Source organism: Lathyrus oleraceus, chromosome 5 (genome assembly GCF_024323335.1).
Source record: "Lathyrus oleraceus cultivar Zhongwan6 chromosome 5, CAAS_Psat_ZW6_1.0, whole genome shotgun sequence".
NCBI classification, from domain to species: Eukaryota; Viridiplantae; Streptophyta; class Magnoliopsida; order Fabales; family Fabaceae; genus Lathyrus; species Lathyrus oleraceus.
Window position 1 is genome coordinate 241,132,604 of NC_066583.1, and position 17,020 is coordinate 241,149,623.

Sequence of the window (17,020 nt, forward strand, 5' to 3'; positions counted from 1 at the left end):
GTCGTCAACCAGGACACAACAAGAACAACTGTCCCAATCGAGGAGCATCATCTGGGTCTTAAGCTTTTTGTAACATTATATTTCTGTAACCTTCAATCATTATATATCATTAAGTTTTTGTTACAACGAGGTTCACAACAAACATCAGTACAAACTAAGCTATCTGAAAACATAAATATTTCTAACTGATTACAACAATCAAATTGATCTCATCTCGACCGAACATCATTTCCATAGCATCCTTATCAGTCTTCATTCGCACCCAACCAAAGATACTGCCGAGTCTCTCAATACTTATAACTTTTTCCCCTTCTGGTATTGTCCCATCTAACCAACGAACCAGCTCCCTCTTCAGTTGATCGAACATAGTGATGTTCCGAAACAGCATCAACATTTAAGGTTTGTCTCTCGCATAAATCACCTTTCCGTATCGACGACGAACACCAAACATGATTTCCAAATGATTAATTGAGATATGGAACAATGACTCACACAACACATCTATTTATAACAAAAAAATTACATCTTACACTGAGGTGTCAATCCAATTGGCGCCTCCTCTCAGGTAATACACATGGGCGCCAATTGGATTGGCTAGGGAACATGCCCTAGCCAATCAAATTGGCGCCTCCATTCAATTTTTAAGAAGCGTCGCCAATTGAATTGGCGTCTCCTCCTAAAAGAGGGGTAGTTTGGGAATTTTTTTGAAACCAGGGGTATTTTGGGAATTTCCTTGAAAAAATGGGTTATTTTTGTAAAAAATTCCAATAAAATGTTAAGTAAATATAAAATAAAAGTTTAATCATGTTTAATAAATACATATTATAATGTATACTAATTAAGAGGGGAAAATATTTAAAATGATGATTGTTATATAAATATTAATGTAGTTTATTATTTTTTAAGAATTGTTTTAAATGTAAAAAATATTAATATATAGTATTTACATACATATATAATATTTTTAATTGTTATTAAACCAAAATTATATTGAATAAAAAAATAAAAAATAAAATGCATTATTATATGGTATAAAGTTTTCCAATATACAATGGTATAAATAAATATGGCATTGATGACCCATATTTGAAATACAGTGTCTCACCATGACCCAAATGTTTGAGAATACTAGCAGTCTTCTTGTAGTTTCATAAAAGTAGTGTTTTGGAAGTTGCATTCATGCATGTTCATTCAAAAATCCAAACCCATCTCAGCTCCTACTACCAGCTCAAAGAAAATCGATATTCGGGGGAGTGGAAACATGTTTGGTCCAAGTAAGCCATGCCATGGATATATGTCAGATTATTGTTTGTCAGATATAAGGTAAGAAATTGTTAATTAGTTCAGCTTATAATGCGTTTTTTGGTCATTTTTGTATCGTTGTTTTTCAATTTCCAGCAAAAATTGCAATCAAACCTCCATACCTTGCGTATAATATGTCTGAAGAAAGAATCCTTTAGCCATGGAATATAACTCTTTGAAACAATTGCAATGTTTGGAAGTATGTTTTATTTACTATTCTGTAATCGAATATATATTTATGTATGTCTGCTAAATTAACATTTATAATATTGATATCAATATTTTAATGGAAACACAATTATTCCTATCATTGAGCATATGGTGATGGAAGTTACCGAACCTTCCGTAAAGAAAAAATATGATAGGAAAGGTGGGAATGGTATTGTAGTTGTTACAAAGACCGTCAACATCGAATTGGATGCCAAAAATGTTGAGGTTGTAAATCCTGCTTTGGAAAAGGGAAAGGATGTTATGAATCCTATTAATATAGAAGATGGGATCAATGATAGTAACATTATTTCATAGAGCATGAAGAAGGTGCGTAGAATTGAAAAATCAGTTTCAAAGAAAAAATGGGTAGCAGAGAAGGCACCTGTTGTAGGTAATGTGATGCATACTGAAGGGAGGAAACAAATTTTTGTGAAAGGTGGGAATGGTAATGCAGTTGTTACAAAGATCGTCAACAACTCATTGGTTGCCAAAAAAATTGAGGTTGCAAATCCAACTTCGGAAAAGGGAAAGGATATTATGAATCTTATTAAGATAGAAGATGAGATCGATGACAGTAATATTGTTTCACAGAGCATGAATAAGGTGAGTAGGATTGCAAAATTAGTTACAAAGAAAAAACGGGTAGTAGAGAAGGCACTGGTTGTAGGTAATGTGATGTGCATCGAAGGGAGGAAACAAATTTCTATGAAAGGTGGGAATGGTAATGCAGCTGTTACAAAGGTCAAACAAACTATGTTTTTTCCAATGATAGTCAACATGAAAAATCAACTTTGGAAAAAGGAAAGACTGTTAAGAAAGCTATTAAGGTAGAAGATGAGATTGATGACATCTCACATGTTTCACAAATAATGAAGAAGGTGAGTTGATTTGAAAAATCATATGCAAATAACACACATGTTGCAAATAAGAAACCAATTGAAGGTAATGTACTGCGAACAGAAGGGAGGAAACAAATTATTTTGAACAATATTGTTTCAAATAAAGTTCGTGAAGAAAGCTATATCAGGAACAATGTATATGTCTAGGAGAGCATAATAGAAAATGCAAGTAGCAAAGCAAGAAACGTACTGGTAAACGTATATGCATTGGTTATTTATTCTTTTATTATTGAGATTTTAATGACATTCAGTAATGTAGTTTTGTAATGTTTTGCAGCACTATCCTAGAATCGTAGCTAAGAAATGCCTCACACGAAACTAGAAGGAGATCAAATTGGTTGATGTTGAAACTTATAAGACCTTCAAATGCGCAGTTAACACGGCGTCATAGAAGAATATCCCTAACAGATATGAGAAGTACATGGCTCAAAGATGGTATGAATATGCTAAAAGAAAACATTTTTGTGATGGAGATCCCTCGATTTTAAAAATGGGACGTTTTTCCCCATACTTGTATGCAACATTGAAGAGGGGCTGATGAGTTGGTATGTTTTAGAAATAGTTGTGGGGTTTAATATATGAAGTAGTTCTGAACATGATGGGGTTTGCTTTTTTGTGTGTTTTTTCTTGAAAGTTGGTTAGAATAGTCAATGAGATATGTACTTTATTATATTTTGTAGATGTTTTGGTAGTTGTTATGATTGAAGTACAATTATGATGGCTCTTTCTATTAGTCTAAAGTTATGCATGAAGTACACATTGCTTTTAGTTTTTTTTCTGTTTAAATTCTCTACACATAAAGTATGCAAAGTTTAGTATCCTACTTATGAACAATTTTATATTCAGTGATATCATTGCTAAAGGAAAACTTCTTTTAACTATATAATTTATAGTGAAATTTATAAGAAAAAAATTATATATAGTTTACTAAAAAGTTGGCTTTTGAGTACAAAACAAAATTAAATTTAATTATTGACAGTAGATAAAATGGGTCTATTTATACAAAAAAATATAAGTTAATTATGGATCAATAAGTGATAGTATATTCTCATTTGCCACCTGTCTTAATATTTTATGTGCATAAGGGTCCCATAAAATTTTATGGGCCTGCGGGAATAACCACCCAAATCCAAGCCCATATACATATGGCTATATATTTTGTGGAATAGGTTTTCATGTTCACAAATATAATATCATTGGAAGTATTGGCAGCAAACAATGTTTGGAAACATCTATGACATATATTCTTTAGGAAGGAATTCCCGATTTTTTAAAAATTTGTCAGCTTGGATTGTTCTTTTCAATTTAGTGTATGCATGTTCAGCCTTAATGCTATGGTTTCAACATCATTTTCAATCCTCATTTTACAATTTGAAAATTTGCTACAATAGTTTGGATGATATTTTGTGAATTGTATTCTATAGGATATTAATATACTTTATTTGTTTGACTCTGTACTGTTTCTTTCATTGCATAATAATTGTATTTTAATTGTCTTTCAGCTACACGAATGAAGAAATGAAGACACATGTACTTAAGATAGGAAAAGAGTTCTAAGAAGAGCATGACAAAAAGATTGAAGCTCTCATTAAGGATGGTTAGATTGATGAGGCTGAGAAAATAATTGATGATAATAACGATGTCAATTGGGTTTATAATATAATAGAATCGAATAAGTGAGGGCAAAATATGATGGTAAGTGTCCATTACGTTATTAAGGTATACATTTTATTCTTATCAAAATGAGAGTTCACATATCAATCAAATTTGATCATTTTTGCAGCATATTCCAATTCACATTTTAAAGAAAAAATTTAGTGAAAAGCAAGACGTGATAAAGATGATAGATCTAGAAGCTGGAAAGGGATATAATTGTGTTATTCATATAGCTGGATGGAATTCATAAGAGAAGGATATCGACCATGGATGGTACGAATTTTTCAAAGAGAAAAAGCTTGAAGCCGGAGATGTGTTATCTTTTAACATGAGACCTCATGCAGATTTTATGTTTGTTTTTTAATTAGGGGTTGATGTGTGTTGTTCTATCTTTTATTGTTAATAGAATTAGTTGGTGGAAGAGATATTTTATTTCAAAGTTTGTGTGATGTTAGATGTGTTGATGCATGTTTTATACCAAGTTTATTCAATGGACAGACGCATGAGATAGTACTCCATTGTATCCGTTTGAACAATAAATCTATGTATTAAGATGGTACTTGTTGGTATTAAGATGGTATTTTCTGATATTAAATAAAATAAAACTCAGCTTGTTATTTTATATTACTGATAAAAGATTGTAGTATTTATTACATCCAATTATTTTAAAATTGGCCATGGTAAACATATAATTGTTTCAAAAGATGTTTTAAAGAAAAAAATATGAAACCATTTTGTGACTATATTTGTAACAGTCAATATTGAGCATATATTTCATATAAGCAATTCAAAATTTGCAATAATTTTACAAATTTTGTATAGTTTAAAATACCACTTATATGTTGCTTGAAATACATAATCCAAAATCATGCAGTAAGGCAATACATAAACTAACTTATCATAATCCAAAATCATGCAGTATGGGAGTACATTATTCATGTATAGTTTAACCAAATATCATATAAGCAACTCAGAATTTCCCATAAATAAGAATACATAAATGTAAACACTGTTAACAATGTTCATTAATCGATTAACATACAACAGTAAGGCAGTAGATTAACCAATTTATCAGCTGCAAATTATTTATCTGCTGCAACTTGGATCCTTAATTAAAAATCTGCAAAAAACCAAATTGGATTATAAACCAAAACACAATCGAATGGAATTTCTCTACGGTAAAAACATTGCATTGAGGTTTAACTATTATTAACTATTAAATATGAATTTTAAAATAGACTGAAATCTTAATTACCACCAAAAGTTTGTAGGAATCTCTTCATTCCATTCATCTCAACTTCCAGCTAAATAAGATGCCAGGCTAAACCAAATGTAGTTTGTAGGAATCTCTTCATTCCACCCACAACTACTTCATGTTTAATAAAATATCAGAATTGACATAAAAATAAAATTCAATGATTAGCAAAATTGATGAGATGTAAAACTTAATAAAATTCAAATGTTGATATGTTTTAGAAAGAAGTCTAACCAATATGTTTGTTATACATAGTGAAAGCATTTATTAACATGGTCAAATGCATTTAGTAACTTACACTTTATATGTTCTTAAAAACTTCTTTGAAAATAATATTGGTGGTAGACTGCAATGCTTGATTTTCTTTGTCATGTATTAATATTTTGAGGCCCTTTTTGCTTTTTGCTCACGATATTGCAACATACAATTGACTATGGCTAAAGACACCCAGTGGGAAATATAATCCAACACAATCCAACGATTGACCTTGAACTTTGTTAATTGTCATAACATATGATACAATGATAATAAATTGTATTCTTGTTAGCTTAAACAAATATGGCGACTGTGTAGAAGAAATGTCCATTTATGGAATATCCATATATAATATTTGCTTCTATAACATGCTTTTCCAATCTTGTTAAAATAAGTTGTGTTCCATTGCAAAGTCCCTCAGACTGGTCAATATTTCTGAGAAGCATTATTGGTGTGCCGATCTTCAATGTAATCTGGTGATTAGGAAGACCCGATGTTGTAAGTATGTTAATAAATTTTATGGTCAAAACATCAAAAGCTTCATTGCCATTGACATCATATATGTCCACTGTATCAGAGCTTAAATATTCCCTTTCTTCTCCTACATTATAGAATACATAAGGTTAATACAATAATATAATACATATATGATATGTACAAATATTTAAATATAAGAAGCATGTAAAGATATTAATACCTTGAATCAAACCTAAAATATACTGGTTGATAACATCAACTATCTCAATGGTTCCTGCCAAAATTACTCTACATTGTAAGAAATGTTCATTCTGGTAATTTTGTTCAAAGTTTGGATATGCGAATTGGATAATGGATTGGATGGAATCTTCAAATTCAGTGATTAACAATTTCGAAGGAATGGAAATATTTGCATAGCCATTATTAGGTTCATCCAATTTTCCATTTCCAACTTGTAATATCCAGTTTGAAAATTGTTCCAATTCAAAGATACTGGACCGTTGAAGTCTCTTGTTCTTTGTAAGCCTGAGAGCCTTACAATGATCCCATATGTATGATGAATTAATAGTGGCATGAATAAAATCAGAACGAATTTCCCTTGGTATAACTGGTAGAATTTTCCGGAAATCACCATCGAAGACAACAATCTTTCCTCCAAATATTATGTTTGAAGATTTCGACCCTGTCATAATGTCCTATGTTGTTTTATCCAATGCTTTAAAACAATATTTGTGACCCATTGGAGCTTCGTTCTTGGCAAGTTTGAGTAGCTTTGCACTATCACTTTTTTTTCTATATTACATGTAGACGATTCTAGTGTTGGTATTGGAATTTTGAACATCGAATGTGTTGTTCAACCTCCTGGAAGTAAAACTGAAGGTATTCTAGACGAAGCAACTGTCAAGAAAATCTGATTTTACGATCGTATGTAAGAAGATAATGTTCTCCATATATATTTCTTTCCAGTTCCTCCATATCCATATATAAAAAAATACTCCACCTTTTTTATTCTCAACGACATTGGTTATTGATTTGAACACATCTCTTTGTTCATCTTTTTTTTATGACAATGTTACATACATACAATAATAATGTATTAGATCATATCTACTACAATAAAATACAGTAACAAATATTAACATATGCTACAAAAACTCAACAAACTTAAATCAATAAACATACTATTAAGACCTTTGTGTCAAACTTATGATATAATAGTTGCATACTCAAATATTATACATGATTGCATAAGCAATCTACATGGTATTTTATAAGTCATGCTTTAGTTCTGCCAAATACAACATTCTTTATAAATAATCAACATGCATCAGGAAGAAGTCAATAAATATGCAATAACTGATGATGTATTATAAATTTGATAGTGTTAACATCGATTAACATAAAAGGTATAACCATATCATACTTTCAATTATGTTTTCATATATAGATAAGTGAAATTTTTACATGTAACAAAATTACAATCATAATAAGTATCAATTAATTGAGTTGTCAAAGAGCTAACTTGATGAAAAAGTTCTAATATTCTATAATACATATTAGATGTTGGTACAACTGATTGAATTCAGCGCGTTGATCAGTCGAGTCATAGTTACATTGTTCATAAATCAGCTTACTCCCCAAATGTTCAAGCACACATCCTAATGGTTTGGGTATTTCAGGATAGTCAAATAAACTTATATGATTCTTTTGAAGAAGTTTTAATTTCAATCAATGTTAAATTGGTAATGTATTCATCCGACAAACTCAATCATGTAAAAGCACTCATATTGTGTTATGTATATAATTTCCATAATAACTATACAGACACATGCATAATACTATCGTTAAAATCCTTATTTGATACCTTTATTCCTTACAAGTGTTTGTTAAGCATAAAGTATACCGTCAGATAATAAATGTTGTGTTTTACTCCAAACATATATTGGCATATTCATGCTACTCGACAACAACATACGAACAAAATGCACTCTAAAAAAGTGACATGATCCCTAATGGTTTGCCGATGTATTTGTTGTTATGAATTACTTATCATCTCCTATAAACCCCTTAGCAAAACATGCATCACGAAAAATATCATATTTGACATTGTTAACAGTTTTTATCTCGTCATAACTATGCAGCCCTCAGACATGGTTTAACATCATTCAGAGATAATACAATTCACCAGTGATTAGAGGAACCCAAATTAACCTACCAATTATGTAACCTTTTTATCGGGGCTTCCATTCTCTTTTTTTCTTGACATAAACAAACCAGAAAACAATTTTGATGTATGTTAACTCTCTAGCCTCAGATATTTATTGTTTTCTTCAAACCATGTTGTAAACATCGACTCCATGACACTTGGCTTATCCAGAACAATATTAATATGTTCAGTGTCTCTATCATATACATAATTACCCCCCTCACAATGGAAAAATTACCTTTAAACAGATGGTTTTCTTCCATGTATGTGAAATGAAAAAATTCTCTAAGATGCTTCACTTGGAGATACATATCTACAATCAATGTATTGTTTGATTTCATCAATACACTGTTCCTCAGTAGTACTTCCACCTTAACTTGAAACAATGGCAACAATTATTCTATTTTATCCTTTGCTAATGCATTTGAATAAGTACTTGATAGAAGTACTTTGATTGCACCACCCCATATTTATATGAGCTTGAAACTTCTTTAATAGTTTGTGATTTTATATAACAACATGCCTATCATCTAGATGAATTTCATTCTTAAGAACATAGTGCCCATTGTTTATTCTTCTGTAAATAGGAAAACCATCTTGATCAACAACTGTATCTGTTTGAAAATCCTTTGGAAATTATTTTGAACATTTTCCATCTTTCATACACGGTGCAGATCGGTTACCACTTCCACGTAGAGCATGTATCATATTGGACATAACCAAATTATATAAATCTAGATACGACTCTTGATTGGGAATTTCAGCTGAGATGATCCAATCAATATCACTTGGAGTTGGATACTTGTTCGATGGGTGAAGGAAAATTAGAACATGGGCATGAGGTAAACCTCTTTTCTGAAATTCAGTGGTGTACATATATGTGAAAGAAAAAGACCAATGTGTCAATGAAGTATGTAAGACAGTCTCATAATGTAACAAAACTTAACAAAATAGTTACATGTTTTTTATTCCAAAAAATATGTGACTTACATGCAAGGACCTTACCCATGACCCATTTTTTTGTCAGATCAGACAATATGATACATTGTTTATTCTTCTGTAAACAGGAAAACCATCTTGATCAACAATTGTATCTGTTTGAAAATCCTTTGGAAAGTATTTTGAATATTTTCCATCTTTCATACACGGTGCAGACTGGTTACCACTTCCACGTGGACCATGTATCATATGGGACATAACCAAATTATATAAGTCTAGATACGACTCTTGATTGGGAATTTCAGCTGAGATGAGCCAATCAATATCACTTGGAGTCGGATACGTGTTCAATGGGTGAAGGAAAATTAGAACAAGGGCATGAGGTAAACCTTTTTTCTGAAATTCAGTGGTATGCATATATGTGAAAGAAAAATACCAATGTGTCAATGAAGTATGTAAGACAATCTCATAATGTAAGAAAATTCAACAAAATAGTTACATGTTTTTTATTCCAAAAAATATGTGACTTACATGCAAGGACCTTGCCCATGACCCCTTTTTTTGTCAGATCAGACAATAACTCATCAAACATTATTTTAGGCTTAAATTCATTTTTGATCCCCCTAGTTTGGACGTTTTAAACAATTGATCCCCCTATTACAAAACCAGCGATTTTGGTCCCTTAAATTTGATGGCTTTTGGATTTTTGTGCCCCCCTCAACTTTTGCATATGTGGCAACGATGCTTAGGATAATTTTTTTTAATATATGTCATTGATCACTGGGATATTTTAATATTTACTAATGTTTTTAACTAATTTATTTAATATTTTTAATACCTTTTTAGATAATTAGTATTTTAAATTGATATTTAATTAATTAAAATGTTGGAAAAGCATTCAGGGCCTAAGCCCATTTCATTGCAAGATATGCTTAGCTCTCAACGACTCACTTCCATCCCAACCCACTTATGCAATACCCTAAACATGATCAAGCTTTATAAACCCTTCTATAATCTAAGAAGAAAACCATGTGGGACTCTGAGAAAAGGCACAAGGAGTTCATTCACTTATAAATCCTTCTGAAATTCACATGCTAAGAATGTGTTCAAAATACTATGATGTTTATGGTATTGTGAAATAAGTTAACATGATGGAACTTAAAAATACAGTGTCATGTTCATAAAAATTATTGAATTTTCTAGAAATCACTGTTGTAAAAAGGATATTAAATTTATTTCCCTTTCATCAACAGTGCAATGAACTAAATATGTTTCAATCAGGAGAAGATTTAGAAAGTTGGCACCATTTGTTCATGCTACCAACTGTTATGAGCTCTAATGAACAACCACGAATGATATATTCATACCAAAATATGTTGAGGTTGCAGAAAAATATGGGATTATGGAATCACACTTGGTCATCCTTCATTTAGTGATGCAGGAATATCACCACCACTATCGAAATGGGAAGGGAAATGCGAACTTAATGACATAACTTGTAACAATAAGCTAATTGGAGCAAGATCCTTTAACAATAAAGCAGGTACGAAAATGAAAGGATAGATGTCAATATTAGTGTGAATGTTAATTATAGGTTAAGGTTGTCCCTGAATGTAAGGCTATATTTCTTCCCATGGTTAAACACCCATTTGTTGTTGGTTTCTTGGTTGTTGATCTTCCACTTGTGGAGCTCGAAACTTGCGAGAAGAAGGATCAGAGTGATAGGTCAAATAATTGTGTATCTAGGAAGGAAGTTTATTCACTTTCTCATTTTTTGGTTTTGGGCAAAAAGTCATGGGAAACTCATACCCCTCGGGTCAAGGATGAGCCCGTTTGTATGCGCAACTTCACTTCCGGTCAAAGATCAAATGTTGTTGATATTTCACAGTCTCTGGTTATGGCATATGTTATGGATCGGGTTTATATCTTTATCTGGATTTTTTTAGATGATAATGATAGGAGCTCATCACTCTTTGAATATGAAATTCTAGGAACATATGTTTGTTACAGTTCTTATATTTTGTGGAAGTTGCTTTCAAATTTGTATTCTTAATATTTCCTTTTTGAATCGTGCTTTGAAAAGTTATTTTATTCAAGTTTAAAATCATTTAATCTATCACTTATTTGAGTTGGACTAACTATTTTATGTAAGCATGCAATGCAAATATGTTAAATTGATTGCTCTTTAACTGTTTGTTATATGATTTCATGACAGTTGGACTAACTGTTTTATGTAAGCATGCAATGCAATTACATTAAATTGATTGCTCTTTAACTGTTTGTTATATGATTTCATGACAATTATAACGATAGTTTTTGATACTTGGTATGGACATCATTTGACAACTGGCTAACACCTTGTTATTGATGAGTAAATCGTTAGTTAACAATTTCAATTTAGACACAACATGATTTGATAGAGAAGATATAACATAAATATAATCAATGGAGGAATGTTATTGCAAGTTACATTTCTTTTCCAAGGCAACTGATTGCAAAGTCCGACATTGTTTTCTTCTAGTATTATGGAAGGGTTTATAAAGCTTGATCAAGTTTAAGGTATTACATAAGTGGGTTGGGATGGAAGTGGACCTTTGAGAGAAAAACATATCTTCCTATGAAATGGGCTTTAGACCTTGAATGCTTTTTCAAAATTTTAATTAATTAAATATCAATTTAAATTATTAATTCTCTAAAAAATATTTAAAATATTAAATTAGTTAAAAATATTATTAAATATTAAAATATCATAGTCATCAATGATAGGCAATTAAAAATGATTTTTTATCTCAATCATCATTGCCACGTATGTAAAAGTGGATAGGGGTCACAAAAATCCAAAGACCATCAAAATTGAGGGACCAGAATCGCTGATTTTGTAATAGAGGGACCAATTGTTTAAAATGCTCAAACTAGAGGGACCAAAAGTGCATTTAATATGTGACTTACATGTAATAACCTTTCCCATGACCCCTTTTTTTGTCAGATCAGACAACAACTCATCAAACTTTATTTTGAAAACCCTAGTAATAAGCTTAGGCCTTTCATGCAGTTTTAAATTACATGTGCCAATTAGCCTTTAAATCTCAGGAAAATTTAGATTACATGTGAATGTAATGAAAAGATCTAGAAATCCAACATAGCTTCATATTTCCATTTCGTCAAAATATAATTGATCTATATACTTACGACTTCCAACATAAGACGAAGGCAATACAACCCTTTTTCCTAAGCTTGATCCTTCTGTGTCACAATTACAATTTGATTCAGTCAAATTGCGATACTTTCCAACTCTGAGCTTCGAATGATTTTTTCTAAGCCACCTAAGCCTCTCAGACTCCATTATTGTAAATTCGTCGACCAAAAATTATTGGTACAACCTTCTTGATCTCAAAAATTTATGTGGCTCATTTGTTTTGGATTGTATTCTGAGTGCCAACCAATCTATGATTGTAAGTCGGTTTCTCTTTGTTGCTTGTTCCCACCGAATATCTTCATGCTGAATTTCTGAATGTTGATATTCTAGATCAAAATCAATGTTAGAATTATTATCTCGATGCTTGACATTAGATTTATAACCATATTTTCCATACGGGAAAAGCAATGGATATTGATACCCTAAATAATTGGTATGGTATTCATCTATCCTTTGAAGTTCACTGCCCTGTTTTTGCATAATAATATCTCTTTTTTCTTCATTATCAACATTCCTAACGATCAAAGCAACTACTTAGGAAAGTGTTGGTTGATTATATATCCTTCCATCAGTACTACACTCAGAAATTACACGACGTTTTAAATCATAAACATTCCCTTCTTTCAATATATCCCTGACCATTCTGAATGATTGAGCATGAACGTTGTTTTTCATATAACATCTCATACAACTTGCTTACAATCTCAATGTCGAAACCACTTTTGATCCTACATTTCAATAAAACATGGATAAAGAGTATGTAAAAAATGTATATTGGGCGGAATAGAACAACAAGGAATCACTTAAAATTAATATAATTGTTTATGACTGTAAATATACAGGCAACACATACCTGATTCCGTGAATTCTATTTCCTATTTTGTTCTTTTTATCATATATATATATATACAACTGCACAAACTTTGGATTGTGTCCTGGCATTGGTAACATGCTACCAATCCTATGATATGATTGACCTTGAATACAAAAATTGGGAGGACCTTTACCATTGTTAAAACGATTATCCATTTTGGCACCGAAAGATGTAAATGCAAACATCATGTTGTACACTTGAATTTGTTGTTGAAATTTTTTTGACTCATTATTTTCATTGTTAAACAAAAGATCTTGCAAAACCTTGGATGGTTGCTTTAACAAAGGCAGTTGGACTTTACCATCGCCACATCATATAGAAAAATTAGGATTTATTACGTTTTGATTCTTTCTTGTCCTTTCATGATACCACATATTTGCTCCACATTCTTAACATTGTATTATTGGATCTCCTATATCGTAGTAACCACCTAATAACAATTTATAAGGTTAAATTCTTATATAGATTCAATGTTATCTTAACAAACCTAAAACAAATGCGTTATTGTTAGTATAATTTGTTGTATTCAAATTTTCTTCCCCCTCGAATGTTGAATATGACTCTGAACTCTAACCTAAACCAATCAAAGAACAAAATGCTATATACAATAGAATTAAGAAGCTAAATAACAAATAATATACGATATAATATAAATGTACCATCGGAGTCATCCTCAGAAGAGTCATCAAAAAGATCATTAGGTTCAGGATGTGTATCATAACCTACGTTTGGCATATTTGGCTCTCTATGAGCTAATGTCTCATCAAACTTTTTTGCCAAATTAACTCCAAGCCTGTTAATTGGGATTGTTGTTCATTTTTTGGATATGATATTAAACATTGTATTTGGTTGAGGTCTGGATCTATAAAGTTGTTTGTTATGTCGAAAAGAACTTGTTGAAGCAATGTTGGTACCTTGAAATTGAGTGTTCATAGTTACATCAGTTGGAATGTTAGTATCAATACTAGCTAATGGTGTTCTTTTACTTGAAGATGCTATGCTGATGCAGTTAGATGTGCATATATTATTTTCCTTGTTTCCGGTCTTCAATCTCTTGAATTTTTTCTGTTGAAGAAAGGTCTTTCTAAGCATCCTTTCTCTTTTAGCCAATTTCTTCTTCAAAGTATTTGTAAAAAAACATATGTTCTCTATTAGTTCCATGTTCCATGACTTCTGAAGATATATAATATTATATGATTGTAACATATATATTATAAATTATGAATGCATAAGTAACATGATTCATGCAATAACTTGATAATACATTAATATATTCTAATGTTTAACATTTTAGTAATGATATTAAATAATTTACGATGAGATGAAATTGGTTAGCATGAAAATGACAATTTATTGATGATCACTATCATAGAAATCCAAAATAGCCTTAAAACATGCAAAATGATCAAAGAACCAACTACATTAATTAGTATAGGATGCAACAATCATGGAAGTTCATCGAAAATATGCTTAATAAAGTGAGTATATACACTATGTGCTTTAGAAGCATAAGTGGCTTGTCGAATCCAAGTGCATAAAAAATTTGTTTGTATTCACATGCATGGCTTATTTGTATGAATTACATTTATTAAAGTACATCAGTGGTATTGTACTGTATGTATTTTATATATATATATATATATATATATATATATATATATATATATATATATATATATATATATATATATATATATATATATATATATATATATATATGAGTCTCATTTTGAATAAAAATGATATTGTGCAACTTGAATAAAAAAGATGTTAACAGATTTTTAATATTTCTTTATTCCAACTTAGAGTCTAAAACATAATAAGTATTAGTAACTTAAATTATCAAATATTTTAAAAGACACTTTAAGATACAAATAACATTAAAACACATGTCTGATATATGCCAAACATTGAAATGAATATTTTTGAAATGAAACAAATCAGATAGACCAACTGCAGAAGTTCATATACAACATCAACTTAGATATAAAAAAACACAAAACCCAAACACAACTTGGTAAACAGTAAATAACAACTTCCATATTAAACAACTAAAAGGGTAACATTAAACTTCAGTAATAAGAGTTAGACAGTCTATGGAAATTATAATCATTTCCTTCAAGCATTGTTCCTTTGGAAACGTCTCCACAACCTGATGTATAACATCTGAGAATCAAAGTGGTAGTGACATAATGTCATATTCCCACCTTAAGATTTGTTTTCTTAGCGTATTCATACCACCCATGCATGAGGTACATCACCACCCTCTCTCTCTCTCTCTCTCTCTCTCTCTCTCTCTCTCTCTCTCTCTCTCTCTCTCTCTCTCTAATTTAATGATATCACAATCATAGTAGTCCATAGTGTCAAGATCTATTAGGGTACACTCAATTTGGTATAGACGAAGACCCCTCCTTATAACTTATCTGGGAAATGCTGCATAATATGAGTTTTTGCAACTTAACATCATCATTGGATTATAAGTTCGTATAAAAAAATGAAAAACATAATATATATTTTTTGATGTTAGAATTTGCGTAACATGTTACCAAAACTTGATTTCCTCCCTTTAGTGAATTGGTGATCTTTTCCTCCCAAAAGAGATCAGGTGCCAACCCTCCTACGTGCTGATTCACTTGTTCATCTAGAACATGCTCCTGAGGCATATTGATCTCAGGAAACAATTCATCCACTTGAACTACTACGTTCTGATTCACATGTTTAGAAGGACCATTTGATTGGGTCATATTGATCTCAGGGAACATTTCATTCACTTAAACATCATTCAAAGGCTGGTTAACTTCTTGGACAGTTTTTCCGAGGTTTCATAAATATCATTCATGTCAAGAGATAAAAATCTGCAAAGACAGAGATGCAAACGATATTATTTATTAACTAAGAAAATTGCATGCAACCTAATACAAAGACATAAAATACACTTTGAAGGTATGTTACCCATTAGAAGTATAAGAAGACATAATGAGGTTGTTTCAAATTCAACACAGGTCATACAATAGATCTTTTAACACACTTGAACTATTAGATATGCAATGAAGAGATTTGATATGTTTACAAAGTACATAAATAAGAAAATGGAAGCTTTTATGTTGCTTCTGAAAATGGATTTGCTTTAATGGTTGATTTGATGTTACCGTGGGAATATAAGTGTATTTTGAGACCATGACTATTTTATGTTTAATTTGCATTTAATGCTAGCAGAAATATACTCGAACACATCGCACGCTCGAAGGTACAACAGAGTCTCCATCAAAATTTATTTATTCTCGAAGGAAAGGGAAACATCGATAAAACCTGGGGGAAGAGAAAATGGATAACGAATTCGGTTATGCAAGGGGAAGATATTAGCACCCCTCACATTCATTGTACTCGACGGGAACTATTTTAATTATTATATGCTCGAATGAGTGTTATCTAAATATTACTCGTGAAATGGAAAAATAAAGGAAGAGAATAGATAGAGTGCTCAGTGAGGATTAGGGCCCTCATGTCTACATATCCTTATAGTGAAATAAGGAATTCAGAGCTCCGTAGTTCACAAAACTACTGGTGGGAGATGAAAGAAGAGTGATAAAGGTACGATTTGAACTAAAGAATAATGTTTTTTGAACCCATGAAGGAATGAAATCTGAACCAGAGAGTAAAGGTGGCATGAAATAATATATGGGGGGCCGAAGGCATGGTACCACTATATGGAAGGGCTGAAAACAAGGAGAATTAAGTGTTTGATAATAAG

At 31.1% G+C, this 17,020-nt stretch overlaps 1 protein-coding gene across 1 annotated transcript; it reads right to left on the reverse strand.

Moving 5' to 3' along the window:
* Positions 1-5,870: 5,870 nt before the first annotated feature.
* LOC127079967 (uncharacterized) lies at positions 5,871-6,743 on the reverse strand. The gene is made up of 2 exons (XM_051020315.1): positions 6,275-6,743; positions 5,871-6,178 (listed from the first exon to the last, which is right to left on the reverse strand). The coding sequence occupies exons 1-2, from the start codon at positions 6,741-6,743 to the stop codon at positions 5,871-5,873; spliced, it is 777 nt and encodes a 258-aa protein (XP_050876272.1).
* Positions 6,744-17,020: the final 10,277 nt, after the last annotated feature.

Coding starts and splice junctions, on each gene's coding strand:
- LOC127079967 (XM_051020315.1), bottom strand. CDS start 6,743: ATGACAGGGTCGAAATCTTCAAACATAATATTTGGAGGAAAGATTGTT. Junction 6,179..6,274: donor TATTTTAGGTTTGATTCAAG/GTATTAATATCT, acceptor TCTATAATGTAG/GAGAAGAAAGGGAATATTTA.